The sequence below is a fragment of the Vombatus ursinus genome, unplaced genomic scaffold, assembly GCF_900497805.2.
Source record: "Vombatus ursinus unplaced genomic scaffold, bare-nosed wombat genome assembly UNPS02010471.1, whole genome shotgun sequence".
Classification (NCBI taxonomy): Eukaryota; Metazoa; Chordata; class Mammalia; order Diprotodontia; family Vombatidae; genus Vombatus; species Vombatus ursinus.
This window is the reverse complement of record NW_020950249.1, coordinates 1-17,409: the sequence shown is the minus strand read 5'-3', so window position 1 is coordinate 17,409 and position 17,409 is coordinate 1. Positions and strand designations below refer to the sequence as shown.

Here is a 17,409-nt window from a genome sequence, read left to right as displayed (position 1 = left end):
ACAGACTCAGACAAGCACTATCTACAGCATGGGGGAGGAGGGTGGGGAAGATGAGAACAATTAGAGAAGTAGGGGTGAATCAACCCCCAAGTCCAGTGTATTGGGAGATGGAGAAAGGTGAGGGACAGAGACCAGGGACAATTCCAGGGGAAGTGATAAAGGATATCCACCCCTACTTCTCCCTAGCCCCCAAATTCTCAGCCAGTTGTGTCCAGTGTGTGACAGAGAGAGAGGGACTGGTGGGGCTACAGCCATCTCTCCAGAAACCAGTGTCTTCCAGTGGGGCCCAGTTGCCCTAGTGAGCCACATCCAGTGTCTGCCCAATATGTGCCCTCCCTCACTTTGAGGATTGCTAGAGGTCAGAGAAAATCCCAATCCCAGGGCCAGCTGGGTGGGTGGGGAACAGGAGAAACAGACCAGGAAAGAGATACAGGGAGAAAAACAAAGGGGTTATGAAAGAAAGGCCAAAAAGAGAGGCGATCATATAATCCCCACCTCCCTCAGCAGACACAGCCTGCCTGAGATCAGTCTTTTCCTCTGCCTCCATTTGGGGTAGCTTTGTGCTCAACAGAGAAGAGGCAGGAAAGGAAGAGAGATAGCACAGTGGAGATCATGGGGATGGGGATCAGATGATGTGGGAATGGACAGAAGAATTAGGAGTAGGGTTGATGGGACCAGGAGAATTGTACCCTCTTCTCCAGGTACAGCTGCTGTCCCCATCATTGAGCCACACAAGGAAGATGGGTAGGCAAATGAAGAGTAGGTGCCAAGGTTCACACCATATTAAGGGCATCTTCTGTCAGATATTGGTGCAGCTGGGGAAAAGGGGGTCGTTCCTCTGGTTCTCGGCTCCAACACTGAAGCATCAGTTCATAGAGTCCCAGAGGGCAGGCATCAGGGCGGGCCAGGTACACCTAGATTGTGTCAGAGGAAGTAGTGCTTAAACAAATTCATCACACAAGCAAAATAGTAAAGCTGGATCTCAAACCCAGGTCCAACTTTGGTGCTTTCCCCACCAAACCTCCACCCTTCCAGCATAAGTCCCACCTCCCCAGAAGGACTCATATCCTCCTCTCCTACCCCAGGCCAGCTTCTGACCTGCCGGCCTTGGTCCCTGAAGAACTCCCCGGCATTCTCGATGACTTGCTCATCAGTAAGCTGCCCAAATGGCTGAGCTCGACACAGCATCAGCACCTCCCACAAGGTCACTCCAAAGGCCCACACATCACTGGCTGTTGTGAACTTTCCCTGGAGGGGTGGGAAAAGGGATTAGTCAAGATGGAGATTTAGTACAGAAGATCCCAAGACCTTTTCCCTAAACACATGGGTCCCTCACACTTAGCTCTTTGTCTTCCTGGGTCTCCTCACCATGAGGACTTTTTCCATGATTCCATCCTTTCCTAAAACCCTGCTCACTTTTAATGGCGCATCTTTCCCAAGGATTCTACCCTTCCCCTCACCCTCCCATCGTCCTTCCCCTTCCCCCATTGCCTTTAACCATTTTCTTGTCCTGAGGCTCTCTTCTTCCTGATTCTACCTTCTCCCCATCTCTTCACTGCTTTATGCCTTAACTTCACACTCTGACTTTCCCCTCTTTCCTCCCTCCATTGTCACCTTTTCTCTTGATTTATCTCTGCTGTAGCCTTGTAATCAATCCCAATGACTAGCCCCTTTCTATAATTACTTAGAAAAATAGGATGTTAAAGCTAGAAGAGACTTTAGAAATCACCTAGTTGAACCTCCTCATTTTACACATGAGGAAACTGAGACCCAGAGAGAAGTTACTTGCTTGAGGCTACTCAGTTAATTAGTGACAAAGTCTAAACTAGAACCCAGGTCCCTAGACAACTCTTACTGCCTGTCTTTCTCTTCTCTCTACTTACCAAGGGACTTCCTTACCATAAGAATGCACTCCCAAGCCATCCATCGGATGGGTAGCACAGCTCGACCCTGCACACGGTAATAATCGCCAGCATAGAGGTTTCGGCTCATTCCAAAGTCAGCGATTTTGATGGTGAAATGCTCACCCACTAAGCAGTTCCTTGTGGCTAGATCCCGGTGCACAAAATTGAGTGTGGCAAGGTATCGCATACCAGAGGCAATCTGGGCTGCTACATGAAGCAGCATTGCATAGCTGGAAGGGAGCAGGATCCCAGCATTAGAGAGGCAAGTCCCCAGACCCCCAGGCTGCATAGGGAGGGTTGCTCAAGTTATACTGTCCAACTCCCTTCCAGTGAAGAGAGGGTATGACCCACTCACTGACACTGCTTACATCTCTTCAAAGGGCCAGATGGAATTTTCATGCCAAATCATCTCCCTATTTCCACCCATAGAAGGTTGCTATTTACAGGGTTCCAGACTTGTGCTATGAGATTGGGGAAGGGATGACAGGGAAATAAGATGGTCAGGTCCTGGTACCTTTGCAATTCTAAATGTCCTTTCTGTCTACCTGTTCCCAGAGCCTTTGAGCAGACCTCCAGCCTGAAACCTTAGCTGTCTCTCTGCCCTATCTGGGAGCTCTCTGTAAAATCACAGGTTCTTTTTTTTTTTTTTTTTTTGGCTAGGCAATGGAGTTAAGTGACTTGCCCAGGGTCATACAGCTAGTAAGTGTTATATGTCTGAGGCCAGATTTGAACTCAGGTCCTCCTGAATCCAGTGCTCTATCCACTACGCCACCTAGCTGCCCCAAATCACAGGTTCTTAACCTGGGGTCTAGAGACTCCAAAGGGGTCAACAGATAGATTTCAGGTGGATCTATGAACTTAGATGAGAAAAAAATTACAGTTTCATTAACCTGAAATTTAGCATTTCCTTCAAGTATTTAAAAATATTATTCTGAATGTATATATATATAGCCTATATCAGATTGTGCGCCATCTTGGGGAGGGTGGTGGGGAGGAAGGGGGAGAAAAATTTTAAACTCCAAAGTATATGGAAGTGATTGTTGATAAATTAATAAAAAAAAAGTAAAAAAAAATTATTCTGAGAAGGGATCTATAGACTTCACCAAAATTCCATGACACAGAAAAGGCTAAGAGCCCTGTTATAAATCCTTCCATCATAAATCCTTCCTAACTCAACGATCCCTGCCTTGTTCTACCAGAGATCACTCTAGGGGATAGCCTCAGGTTGATGTATATATGTGGTCAGGGTGGGGTCAGCAAGGCAAGGGCTACTGCATTAGCCCGTTTTTTGCTTTAGCCTTGGGGTAGGTTACCTGATGGTGGGCCCCTGAGTTGCTCCCCCATCTCCTGGGCTGCCATCTACAGCTTTGTCCTCTAATCGGTGGGCACTGAGGAACTGGTTAAGGTCACCATTCTCCATGTAGTCAGTAATCATGCAGAGGGGGTCGTCCTGCACGCACACCCCTAGCAGCCGAATTATATTAGGGTCCTTCAGCCTTGACATGATCTTCACCTCTTTCAGGAAATCATTCCTACAGAATAGAGAAGATTAGAAAGGGCAGTTTCTAACACTCCCCTTTCCATCTCCCAGCTCATAAGGGAATTAATCAAATTGATAATTCCTTCTTCTAGATTCTACCCTCTCCCTTCAGAATTGATCCCTTCTTCTCCTCACCCTGCAGCCTCTCCCCTGCCTCTACCTACCCATCCCAAGCCCCACAATGCATTCAAGAGTCTTGCCTAGCATTCTTTGTGGCATCTGGGCGAAGGATCTTGACAGCCACCAACAAGGGGCGTCCCTTTCTCACATTGAGGGGGAACTCTAGGTTGAGCAGATCCTGGGGACTTTCCACCTCACACAAATGCACCTGTGAAGGGGAGGGAAAGAAGAAAGCTAGGTCACTGGGAGATACTGCAAGGATCAAAGAGGTCATGGAGTCAAGAAAAGCAGTACTGGCATAATGGACTGACTAGGAGCTACAATCCTACCTCTACCTACTTGCTATGTGACTTTGAGCAATTTACTTCTCTGAATCTCAATATGTAAAATGGTCTTAATAGTACCTGTTTTGCCTACGTCCCTGGGCTGTTATAAAGACAAGGAAATGTACCTGAAAGCTCATTGAAAATTGAATTATACTGTACTAATGTGAGGTGCTATCACCATCATTTGTTGTAGAGCTGACATTGCCCAAGATGATGACAGGGAAAAATAAAGGTGGTTACTCTAGTGCTAACATCACTCAAAAGTGGGAGGATTGGGTTAGAGGTCTGAGGTCAAAGGAAAGGTAGAGAGTAGTGTCACAGTCATCTGGATTTTCCCTCTCCTTTACCTCTGTATCAACTCAATTGTCAAACATTGCCCATTCTAACTAAATAGCCCCTCTTGAATCCATATCTTTCTCTCCACTTGCACAGCCGCTATCACAGTTCAGATCCTCATCACCTATCACCCAGGGTAGGATTCCTAGGCTGTAGCATTGATTACAGTCTTTCCCCTGTCCAATCTGTCCTCTACACAGCTTCCTAAAGAATCTTCCTAAGGTATGGATCTGATGATGCCTTTCCCCTGCTTCAGAAGTTCTCTATTGCCCATAGGATAAAATACAACCCCCCTGGCCTCTTCTTTAAGGCCCTCCATCATCTGGCTCGGACCTACCTTTCTGCCTTATTTGGCATTACTCCTCCTTACATACTGTATGTGCCAACCAAATTGGCTTACTAGCTGTTCCCTAAACTGGACAAATAGCTCCTGCCTCCCTGCATTTGCACAATCCATGAGCCCATCTGTCCACCTTCACACCTGCAGTAACCTCTCCTTACCTCTACTACTTAGAATCCCTAGCTTCCTTCACAGATCAACTCAGGTGTGAGCTTCCTTGTGAAGCTTTCCTGGTCCTCCCAATTATTCAAACTCTCTTCCTCCACAAATTACCTTGTATTTACTTATCTGTGTACCTGCTGTATCCCCCAAGTAGAATGTAAGCTCCTTGAGGGCAGGTCTTTTTCTTGTTTTTGCTTTTGTGTCTCCAGTGCCTTGCACCCAGCAGGAACTTAATAAAAGTTTGCTGAATTGAACTGAATTGAGTTCCTCCTCACCTCCCCGAACTGGCCTTCACCTAGCTTCTCCTTGAAGCGGAGCCGGGATCGGGGGAAATCCCCTCGGGGAGGGCCATCACCTGTAGCCCCTGGAGGCAGTGCAGGGACAGCATAGGTATTTCCCCCAGTGACACCCTGTAGAGTGACGATGTCAGCTTCAGCATAATGGGGGACACTGCTCTGGGAGGGTGGAGGCAACAGCGGGGCACATGGCTTCTCTGGCTCCATGTAGTCTCCATGGCAGGCTGGGGAGTAGGGCAGAAGAGAGAGGCATTAAGAGCAGCTGAAGTAGCCCCAGATTTCCAGTGGCACAGTTCAGAGGCAGGTAGCCATACTCCCCCTCCCCACCAAGGTGCCTAGGTGCTCTTAGCCCCTTTCCCTCCTGCATTCCCCAGGTGAAGAGAATCTAGACATCCTCTATGTCTTGTATTTTCTTGTTTTTCATCTACCCACAAAGGATAGTCTAAAGCTAAAAAGTAGGTGGGATGAAGATCTGACTTCACTACAAGGGGGATGTAACAATAGAACAGGGTAAGCTCTGAAGACCAGAGAGCCTTCTTTCCTAAGGATCTTTCAGCAGAAGAGATACCCCTGTATCTAACTGGACAGGGTGGGAGATTTCCCCATCCACGTTTTTCTAAATCTTAAATTCCCCTACCCAGATTTTCCTCTTACTCAACTGCCCTCCCCTCCTAGCCCTTCAACTCTGACTTTACCATTTCAATATCCCTCCCAAACCTTTTCCATCCCAACCCACCAGCCCCAAAGACAGAGTGGAAACAGCAGGGGGGCACAGAGAGGAAACAGAGAACAGAAGAACCCTTTCCTCTACAAATCCTGTAACAAGGAATCTAGACATGGGAGGAAGTGTAGACAGGTTAGAGAATTTTCTTGGAAGCTCAGGAGGGCCAGGGAGAGACAACAAAGCAAACACAAAGGAGTGGGAGGGGACAGAGAAGGTATAGGATTTGAGAAACTTTACCTCTGCAATTCCATAGAAAAGAAACATAAGGGGAAAGGGGTAATGCCGGGGGTGGTAGAGCCTCCTCCTATGCAGCTCTGGAGAGAGGGGGAAACCAAAAGATGAGGAATGGGAAATGATGAAGAGTTAAGGCTTCCTCTTCAATTCTAAAAAGCTAAATAGAATGTGCTAAAGGAAAAAAAAGAAAAGGAGAAAGCCAAGAACTCAATCCAAATGAGTCTTTTCCTCCATTACTCTAAAGAGAGACCTCAAAAAAGGGCAGAAAACAATACAGGACAGCTAAAGATGCAAGAGTTTTTTCCTCCAATGCTCTGGAGAGCAGAAGAAGACATGGTTGGAAGCAAAGGAAGCATAAAGAGTCAGTCTTTTTCCCACGCCACTGTGGAGTGGGGAGCCTGGGGGAGCCCAGGGGATGATGGGGCTTACCCTGGGTGTTGGTGGGTTTGGCCCAGGCGGGTGTGGGGGGGCCAAAGCCTCGGGGGGGACGGGCGTAAGTGGCCAGGAGGAGGCGGTAGGCTGGATTGGAGAGCAGCATCGCTGTCGGGAGAAGGAGGGGTGGGGGAGACACCAGGATAGGGTGAGACCAGGGGGGATGGACAAATGAATAGGAGACCAGAGCCTTAACTGGTATTTTTGGTGCCTGAGGCAAGGGGCAAGCAACACTTGAATATGCCCTGGATAAGCAGAATGAATTATATGCCCTGAGATCATTTTTTAAATCAATGATATAAAAATAATGTTAAGTAATTAATACAAAGTTATCTTGAGCAGGAGGGATAACTAGTTACTATTGTGGCTTCTTCACTGTTAAATTTTTACACCCTCTAATTTCTGGTGCCCAAGGGCAAAGCCTGAGTTGCCCCAAACTAGTTATGACTCTGAAGGAGACAAGGGATGGGTAGAGACCAAGAAGACAAGACAGAGAGATGGAGGAGACACAGGATGGGATGAATCTAGAAGAATGGATGGACAGGCTGACAGAGAAGACATATAATGGGTACAACTGAGGAGTATGGTCCAAAGAGTTGAGTAGGGGAGACACATGACAAGGAGGACATTGGAAAGATTGGTGGGGGTGGGACTGACTGACACAAACAATATAGAGTATAAGGGGTGACCAGGAACACAGATGGACCTGGGGTAACAAGGGGATGAGTTATGACATCCCGAAGGACGTCATAGAGAAGAAGCAAGGTAGAAGGTAAAGACAGAGACACTGAGAGAGAAAGAGAGAGAGAGAGATCTAGGAGTAAGGGCAGATGGCATTAATCCTTCCCTCCAAAGGTCATACCAGAGCCATTAGGGGCAGTGGGAACAGGGTGAGGTGGGTTCCCACGGGGCCGAGGTTCTTGATAAGGGGGTGGTTCTCGAGGTCCTGGACGGTTGTTGATGAGGACAGTGTCCCCAGGGACAGAGAGATGAACTGTCAGCTCTTCCTCGGATACTCGTCGCTCAGCCTGGCAGGAGTTGGGGGGAAAATGAGAGAGCCTGGGAGTCAAAGCACACCTAGGTTATATCCTAGCTTTACCAACTATTCCCATCAACTAGGTGGAGTAGTGAACTTGGAGTCAAGAAGACTTGAATTCAAACCCTTCCTCAGTTCCTTCTGGCTATGTGACACTGGGTCAAATCCCTTAACCTTTCTTTCAACCTCAATTTTCTCATCTATAAAATGGCTACAATAATAGCCTCTATCTTAAAGGGCTATTGTGAGGATCAAATGAGACAACATATAAAAAGTACTTTATATATATTTGCTGTTATTATTATTCCCATCTTTTGTCTTGTCTTCCTCCTCATTCATTCCCTTTTATTCCTGGACCTTATATTCCCTCAAGACACACACCCATCCTGGACCCTCCCAAAGCCTTGCCCACCTTGCCAAGCAGCCTGCGCCAATGCTGCCTCCAGAGCATGAAGGCGATGATAAGCAGCAGAAGCAGGATGATGGCCACCAGGCAGCCGATCAAAATGGCGGTGGGGCTGCCCTCTGCTTTGGCCACAGGCTGCTGCCCCCGAGGCTCCAGCTCTGTGCAGAGGGAAGAAGGAGAAAGAAGTCAGAGTTCGAGACTAGGGATGAAAAGGCAATCCAGTACTCAGGTGGTCTAGCATAAGGTAAGCTTCTTTAGAGCAGAGGCTGGTTTTTGGTCTTTGTATCCCAAGGGCACAATCTGATGCATTTTATAAATATTTGTTGGATTAAATTCAAGGAGTAGGGAGAAAAGGAAGGAGGGAGGGCAGGGACATTACCCAAGCTGCTGAAGTTGGTAGAAACTGGGCCTGGGGGCCACCAAGGGGCAGGTGGTCGGGTGCCACCCAAAGCTGGAGAAGATTCATTCACAACATCTGAGGAAAACAAATAGAAAGAGAAGAGGGAGTTGGGTGAAGAGGAAAAGGTAACCAAGGAGAGGAGAGATGAAAAGGAAAAGATGTGGAGAAGATGGGTTAGATGAGAATAAAACATTCCTTTGAAACATAAGGATCAGAAATGAATTCTGGAGCAGCTGTGAGGAGGCTGTTGGGGAAGTTTGGGGTGGAGAAAGACAGACAGATGGAGGAGATACAGGACAGGATGAGTCGAAAAGAATGAATAGGCAGCCTGACAGAGAAGATACATATTGGGTACAACTGAGGAGTGTCGTCCAAAGATTTGTGGAGATACAAGAATGAGGATAACTGCTAGCAAAACTGATAAAAAAAGACAAGACATAGGAAAGATTGGTGGGGGTGGGACTGACTGACTGACAATATAGAGTGTTAGAGGTGACCAGGAACACAGATGGCCTTGGGGAAACAGGGGGATGAGTTATAAAGGAACACAAAAGAACTGTACAGGTTGAGATAGTGAGGGAGAAAGGGAGTTGGGGAAGGAGACTCGGGACAGTGTGGGATGTCACTGTATAAGAAGCAAGGGGAAGAGAAATTGCCAGATGTTGAGGATCTGAGACAGTAGGCAGAAGGCATGAACAGCATTACTCCACCATAAACGGGTCTGGGAATAAAGGGTATTGTTGGGGAGAAACTTACTAGAAAGGAAGGAGATCTCACTAAAGAGCAGCCAGGACCCAGTAAAACGAAAGCGGCACTGCAGAAATCGACCTACGCGTCCCCCCAACGACACAACCACAGACCGGGCTCTGGGGTCCCCTAGACTTCCTCCTAAGGCTTGATATATTGGCTCTCCCTCCCAGGCTGTGGCTGGGCTTCGCTTGAAGCGGCACTCCACCCCACCAGGGAGCCGGGCACCCAGGGTGTGCATGTTGTTACAATGGACCTAAGCAGGGATGAAAGGAAACAAGATTGTAACAAAGGGATCTCTCCCCATTATGGTATCTCTTTACATCTCTTTCACCCTCCGTCCCCCACCCCCACCAAGGCCACAATGTCCTCTCTATTTGGTCTTCAGCCACAGAATTCTCACCCGCATAGTCTGAAAGACCCGCAGTCGGTCAAACTCAAATTCCATCTCCACATAGCCGCTGGGGAAGCTGTTGTTGTTCCATCCTACATAATCATACCCTGGCCATACTCGCAGCTCCCGGCTCTGCCTGAAGTCATCCAGCCCCACTACACCATCTGCCAGTTGGCCCAGGCCTCCATATTGCAACCTAGGGTCGGGGAGGAAAGCCGGGGTGGTGGTTTTTAGAACCAGAACGGGGTATCTCCTAACACTCCCACCCTTCTTTGAGATCTGGCCCCTGGGCCCAGCACTCTAACTCTGTTTCCATATCTCCAGTTCCAGTCCCATCCGTCAAATGTTAAGGCTTATCTCTTCTCCCTCCAGACCAAACAGTCTTTTCATCTCCTGTCCATAGCTTTTTTTTTTTAATTCCACATGCCCTGGACCTACTCCCCCTAACCCTCATTTTCCTCTCTCCTCAATTGTTCCCTGCTCCCTCTTTCACTTTCACCTCATCCATGAATTTCTCTCCCTCCCTCAAACTAGGCTCCAAATATTTTTAAAATTATATTTTATTTTTTTTCAATCAGCAAAAATCCTGTTCTCCCTCCTGCTCTTTCCACCCATTGAGAATGAAAGAAAACAAAATCCCTTTTACAAAAAAATATGTATATTAAGCACATTAAATTTCAGCAGTATAGGCCCTAAATCTCATCCCCGCTTCTTCCTTCCCTCTTGCTGTTCCTCAGAGCCCTAGCTCTACATCTCCAGGGACCTGCCTCTCTCACCCGCCAACTGTGTGTCCATCATAGGTTGAATCATTGAGATGCACAGTCTCAGGCAGGTACATAGTCTGTCCCACAGGGGCTGTGTAGGAGAGCAGTCCATCTGAGACAAAATGGAAGGAAATGGGGTTAGAGAAGGAACCCACATTATTTATAACTTTTTCTTGAGTGTGGGAAAAATATCGTCTGTAGCTTATCCATCATTGACCTTTCCAGGCTTATTATACATTTCTCCCCTTAATATACTATATGATTTAGCCAAATTGACCTTTATGATCTTCTCACACAACTTTTCATTTCCCTTCTCTCTGACTGCACAAACTGTCTGTCCCACATACCTGGAATGATCTCACTCCTTACCTCTGCCTCGAGCCACCTCCTACATGAGGTCTTTTTGATCCTACCAAGTACAAGCACTGCCTAGCCCCATTACCTTGTATGTAGTTTGCCTATAGTTAGGTTGTCTCTCCTCAAAGAGTGTAAGCTCCTCAAGGGCAGGTGGGATGTTTCATTTTTGTCTTTGTATCCCCAGCACATAGCAGTGTGACCCGTAGTAGGCATTTTGAACCACTCATTGATTGGTAGATTGAAATGTTGTTTTTTTTTTTTCACAACCATTCCATTTGGCCCACTGATGTGGCTACTGGTAATTTCAATCTTTTCCCAGTGGTAAATGAGAAGTTTAGTACCCCTTTTTTCCCTGAGGACATAACATAGTGGCTCTCTCTAAAACAAGAAACCCAAATTTTAGATTCCCCCAGGGAGAAGTGCTGAACTCACCCCTCCAGAGGCAGCCATATAACTCCACTCGAAGACACACACTCATGACTCTGTCAGCCCTGGGGTAGAATCGGACGAGACGGGCCACCATGGGGGGTCCCAGATCCTTCAGCACCACTCCACCAGTGTCCTCATTCCCTGAGATCACCTAGGGTGGGAGAGGGGGAAGTAGGGATGAGAAAGGCTCAGAGATGGAATGGATGGGAAAGCCAGATGCTTGGCTCAAACTAATTCCCATACTATCTGCTCACTGACCCCCATCTCCAACCTAGAGTACCATTTCAGAGCAGGCAGGAAAGCATGAAAGAAATACTGGACTGAGAGTCAAGAGACATGGATCTACCTCCAACTAGCTGTGTGACCTCGGGGAAACCAGTTCATCTCTCTCAGCCTCAGTGTCCTCATCTGCAAAATGAGGGTGTTGGTCTAGATCAGTAGTGTCAAACTCAAATAGAAACAGGAGGTCACTAAACCATACATAAGGATCCCTGCAGGCTGCGTACTGATTTGGAAAACCACCAGTTAACACTATCTGTGCTCTACTGTAGGAATGCACTGGGGAGTGCTGGCCAAAGGCCTGTTGGCCTGCATGTTTGACACCTCTGGTCTAGATGATCTCTAAAATCTTCCAACTTTACAATTTTTTCTCTATTCTCTGTTCCTTTCCCCAACCACACCTTCTCTTTTCCTGACTCAATTGACTCTTTTACCTCTCCACTACATAGAATCTGTCCTCCTGCTCCCAGATGCCATGTATGCTCTCTATGACCCCAATCTCCTCTATTAGCTATCCTTTTCCTCTATATCACATTCTATTCCCCTGCCTCTCTTCACCTCCTGGCCCCATCGGTCCTTCCAGTCCATCCATCGTTGACCATCACGGGAGTATCTCAGTCGGTAACTAGGAGAGAACTCCTTGCCCAACCCTCCAGCATGTCGTCCTTGGGTTCCCACTAGGGCCACCAAATGTAGCTGTCGAAGGTCCACCTGCAGGTACTCTGATTCCATTGGAAACACGGGCCCTGCTGGACACCATGCCCCATCTCCATCACTGCTCTCCAATCTGGAAGGAGGAAGAAGGGGGTTGTTAGTGTTTGGAATCCTGGGGACAGATTTACTACTGGATGGGCTCCCCTGTTATAGTTTTACTGTTATCATAATGCTCCTTAGTTCCATGATATTACTGTGAGGTGTCTTGTTGAACCTACTAAAATGTCTTTCAGTTTCGATTGGGTCTCCAAAAGAAAAGAAGAGTCTGGAAGAGGAAAGTTAGAGACAGACAGGAAGAGTCATAGAAAAACTATTCGTTCCTGATTGGGATGAGGGTACCTGCTATGTCGAGCAGCAGTGGAGTCTGACCACGAACTAGAAGCTGAGATGTCACTGTCAGGAATGGTTCGGTCTTGCATACCCAGGGCATAGCGGCATTTGGCTGAATGGACATAAGAGATAGAAACAGGAATGAGTACCACGAAATTTCCCCCTCCAGAGATCCTCTCCCCTCAGAGAACTAGATATCTAGCCTCCTCACCAGGGTCAAAGTGTCCCTCCAAGTCAGCATTTTCAACTGTTATCAGTATCACTGGCAGCAAAGACAACAGGATAAGCAGCCCCATGGCTCCAGATCCCATAGCCCTACGGTGGAGGGAACAGCATCTCTGCTGGAAAAGAGGAGAAAGAATGGAGAGATCTCAGCTAAGAGAAATAGTACAAAGACAAAAAAAAGAGAGAGATTTTTAATCCCTACCCTTGGAGCCCACTTTCTCCACTCCCCACTTATGTCCTAGACAGCCATCCCTCTAAGTTTCCACTTCCTAACCTTCATTGAATTCAAGCACTCTGTCCCCAGACTTGAAGCTCCCAAGTCCCTGCCTCTCCCTTTAACTTTTGCTCCTTTCAGGTACATTTTGTCTCATTTGCAAGCACGTATTTCTCTTAGGAACACAGGCACTTTCTAACCTCTACTGCCTTCAAGCCAAAAGTATTATGGCTCCCCAGTTCTATCCAGTTAGTCCTTACTTTTTTTCTGGGACCCAAACATCCTGTCCCCTCATCATTTCCCCCTTCCCCATCTTGAGAGACAACTGTCTCTTAGAGAGAAATCCAGAGCTGAAGAAAATTTGGTTGTCCTGGAAATAAAGGGAAAGGTTTAAAGAGAGTTTCCCCTAGGTTCCCCCCAGGAGGTAGAAGGAGAGGGGAGAAGGGACACTCCCTCGTTCCTTTGTCCTTCTTCAGCTGCTCCCACAATGCCCTTGGGCAGGAATGTAAGAGGCAGCTGAAACCCCACTGCTCTGAGACAGCAGCTGAGGGGATGGGTGAGGGGGTGGGGGTGGTAGGAGGAGAGCCAGAGGCAGGGACTAGGAAGCAGGATGCTTGGGTTCCTGAGGTGAGCATAAGCTAGGGAGAAGGGAGAGTCAGGGAGAGGTGAGCAGGCCATTGGAATCCCAGGAGTTCTGTATATTGGATTCCTGGGTCCTGTTCTCCACCCCCATCCCTTGGGAACAGGAGGGCCCTTGTTTCCTTGAGTAACCTTCATGCCCAGCCCTGGGTGAGTCATTGCTGGCGCCAAGACCAGACAGAGACTGAGACAGAGCCCCCAGCAGAGATACGGAGAAACAGAACAGAAGGCAGAGAGAACAGAGAGAAAAACACCAAGAGACACATAGAATGAAAGGCCAAGACAGAGACAGAGAGGCTGATTCAAAAAGACACACAGAAAGACTTATATACAGACACCAAGAGCAAGAAATCCTGAGACCTATAATGACCTCCATCTCTCTCTAGAGAGTGGAGACACCAACTCAGACCTAGATCCTCTCAGACAGAGCTGCCCCAGAATAACCCTTCCTGTCAACCCAAAAGCCAATTATATCCCAGGATGAGGACACCCTGCCATCTTCCACTCCAACCACCCACCCCCTAGTCACTGACACGCATAGTTCCCTATATACACACACTCTCTCAGGCTCACATCCACACTATAAACACAGGGATAGACACAGCACCAGGCAAGCACATGTGGATCTGCATATGTATACAGACATAATCTGGTAAGCATCATAGGTATACATGTCTGAAGACTTATGCATTGCTACATCTTCACATGACATGCCATTATAATGAAAATAATGACATGATATTTATATGGTGTTTTTCATACATCATCTCATTTGGACCCCACTACAACCCTCTCACATCCACATATCAAACCCATACAAATCCAGAGACATGCACCCCCATATCCTCATACTGACATCAACTCTTAACCACAAATCAGATTCTTAGCAAATCTGATTTTATTAATAAGTTAATAAAAGATAAATACTGAAGGGAATAATAAAACAACAGATGCATGAACAGCAATAAAATCCTAGTAAAGGGAATATCTCTTCTACACAAATACATAGATATTTGTGTACTCTTGTGAACAAATACCCAAGACATATCAGTTCCCAAGAATAAGGAGCTTCAGCCCCTCAGTACATGTACAGTAAAGAACTATAGGCCCAAGAAACAGATGGGGAAAGAAGAGAAACCTAGAAGGAAAAGGGGAAAAGTGACCAAGAAAAGTAACTAAACCTTGTTTTCTCCTTATTTTCACTTTTTCCTCTCGGTTTCTTCTTCAAATCCAACAACTCCTGCTTTAACAATCTCCAGGTCCTCCAGAAATGCCAGTCTTTACTCTGATCAGTTGGAACTCAGGAAACCCTTGGGGGGCCTACCTAGCCTATACACATGTACAGTGAGTGTGTGGACACCTTACAGTTTGCCTAGGGTTTGGGTGGGGGTAGAAACTTCTGAGGCTGCGATTTGGTTCCAGGGGTGGGGAACCTGCACCCTCGAGGTCACGTGTGGCCCTCTAGATCCTCAAGTGCAGCCCTTTGACTCCAAACTTCACAGAACAAACCCTTTTATTAAGGGGTATAAGGTATAACCATTATACCATCATCCTAATGCAGATTATTGGAGTATGATTGTGCTATTGGTGGTTACATTAGGCTTATGAAGGTGCAGGCCCAGTCTGGCTTTTTTTGTTTGTTTGTTTGTTTGGTTTGGGGTATTTTTGGTATACGTTGTTGAAAATAGTTTAGGGAGAAGAGTTATCCCCAGGGATATTCCCCAGGGTTTATCATCCGTGTCATGCCTACTGTCTAAAGGAGTATCTATCCCAAGTCTCTATTCTGGGCCCTCCTCTTTTCCCACTATACTCTGTCATTTGGTAACCTCATTGTCTCCCATGGGCTCAGATACCATCTCTGTGCAGATGATTCCTAGTGTGGTTTAGTGGACGCAGTCTTGGAGTCTGGACTTGGAGTCAGGAAGACCTGGGTTCAAATCCATCCCTAGGATGCTTACTAGCTATGTGATCCTGAAATTCACTTTCTTCTTTTATAAAAAAAAGGGAGTTGTATTTGATGATCTCTAATATATATGTTGCCTAAGGTTCCTTCCAGCTCTAAATATCACCAGAGAGCAAAACGGTTCCTGCCTTGGAGGAATGGAAGGAGGGTGACATTTTAGGGGGGTTCTCCAGCTGAATATGCCCTGGCAAGGCATGAATGCTGAACAGTGAGGAACTACTCCCCAGAGAGGTTCCAGGATGTGTCTGTGGCAGAGAAAGACAGTACCATGACACTCTCTGTCTTGAAAGTCACAAGGGCTCTCTTAATGGGACAGAAAACCAGTCTGAGGGGTAGTGACTGGGACAGGGAAGCTAGACTGAAATAGTTCAATTGAACCAAGTAGAAACAACAAGCATCCTGTGTCCCAAACCCCTGAACCTTTCCCTTTAGCTATCACTTTCCTCCTCGGACCCAGGTGTCCCACCCTATCAGGTCTCTGCTTTCCCCATCAGGATGTCCTCTTGATCACTCCCTACCTTTCCTCCCTCTTTCTGGAAGACCCAGGCTTCCTGCCTCTGATAACCCAGCCTCTTCAGTAGTTGGGCCCTGCCAAGCAGGAGGTGGGGGAGGAGAGAAGGGAGGGAGTCCAGAGAGGGAGGCGCCAGTCAGGCTCGGGTGTCAGGAGGTGGCTCCCAGGAGCAGCTGTTGGGGGGCCTTTTCTGGGGAGAGTATCCAAGAGCTGGAACTTCTCAGGACCCAAGGAGCAAGCTCCCTCCTCCTACAACGAGCTCAGCTACCTCTTTGCCTTCCTTTTTTCTTCCTTCACCTTACCTTTTTCTTCTCTCTTATCCTTGCTCCCTTTCCCTCTCTTTTCTCTTACACTGCCATCTGCAGTTCCTAAATCCCCCCTCACCCCAGCATTCTCTGCGCTTGCCTTATATCTTTTCCATTACTTTTATACCCCTCTCTCATCACTGCCCCCTTTGCTATAGCCCTTCCCTGGCCCCCTAGGACTCCTTTCCCACTCCACTGATTCCATTTTTCATCTGTACTGGCCCCTCCCCTCCCCAACCCCTCCTCTCCCTTCCCCCACTTCCCCGTAGGCTTCTACTGCATTGCACCCAGCTCACACCATACATTTATTTTCACCCCAACCCCACCTAGACCCTGTGTTTACAGCTTTGCTGCTCTTCTCTCTAATGTTTCCACTTTCCCCTTTCCTCCCAAACAGTGGACTTAGAGCTGTGGTGTCAAAGGCAGAGAGCCAGGCTGGAAGAGGTAATCTCTTCTTTCTGGCTCCTCCTTTTCTGGGCTTAGTTCCAAAGGAGGGGTGTGAGCTGGAGAGGCCCCCAGGGCAGGTGGGAAGGAGCAGGTTCTTGCAGGCCCAGCTTAGAACTGAGCACACTGAAAGCACCCAGTGGGGGAGGGGCGCAATGTCCCACCTGCCTGTCCCTTTCCTAGCTACTTGCCTTTCTGTGGGACTGCGACATCCTTTCTCCTGGCCATATAATCTCATCTAACATCATTTCACACTATGGCTTCCGTTATGGATGAAAGTATCAGTCTACTAGTCAACTAACCACTGGTTCTTCCCACTCTCCTACCCTACCAACTCTTACCACCACCACTCCCCAACTAGAGAGAGATGGAAGCTCCAATCAAGTAAAGTGCCTTTGTGTCTATTCCCTATGTCCTGGTTCTCCTCTGCTTCCCTCCAAACCAGGGTCCAAGTCTTCTGACCCCAGCAAGCCCAACTAGTCACTGCTTCTGGGAGAAGTATCTGATGGTAGCCTGAGGATCTCAACATTTACAGAGTACACTGTCTAAATATAGAACCCTGGGCCAGGGGAATGAGAGAATGAAAAGAGAAAGACAGATACAGAGAGAGAAACACACCAAGTGAAGAATAATTGTTGAGAAAGAAAAGAATTAAGTAGAGAAAAGGCAGTCTCTTAACTGGACTGACATAAAGAGAAAGGTGAGAGGCAAGAACACAGGGGGAAGTGGGGAAGATCCATTCTGCCACACTCCCAGACACTCACCTTAACCAGGTTCAAACCTCCTCTCTGCCCCCCCCAACTCACACACCGACACATATACACCATCCCATACCAAC

General features: G+C 47.5%; 1 protein-coding gene across 3 annotated transcripts; it reads right to left on the bottom strand.

The window, feature by feature from the left end:
• Positions 1–6: 6 nt before the first annotated feature.
• Positions 7–12,616, bottom strand: LOC114037684 (epithelial discoidin domain-containing receptor 1). 3 transcript variants are annotated; one of them, XM_027854651.1, is made up of 17 exons: positions 12,482–12,616; positions 12,280–12,382; positions 11,785–12,013; positions 10,951–11,098; positions 10,174–10,273; positions 9,407–9,593; positions 9,013–9,259; positions 8,236–8,331; positions 7,863–8,014; positions 7,277–7,442; positions 6,412–6,522; positions 5,004–5,248; positions 3,645–3,772; positions 3,218–3,436; positions 1,900–2,134; positions 1,099–1,248; positions 7–914 (listed from the first exon to the last, which is right to left on the bottom strand). In XM_027854651.1, exons 1-17 carry the CDS (start codon positions 12,579–12,581, stop codon positions 774–776), a joined length of 2,757 nt encoding a protein of 918 aa, XP_027710452.1. In that variant the 5' UTR covers positions 12,582–12,616; the 3' UTR covers positions 7–773. The 3 variants fall into 3 exon arrangements, with proteins under 3 accessions (XP_027710452.1, XP_027710453.1, XP_027710454.1); XM_027854652.1 differs by lacking the exon at positions 6,412–6,522; XM_027854653.1 differs by lacking the exons at positions 5,004–5,248; positions 6,412–6,522 and having other exon boundaries at positions 7,277–7,360.
• Between the last annotated feature and the right edge of the window lie 4,793 nt (positions 12,617–17,409).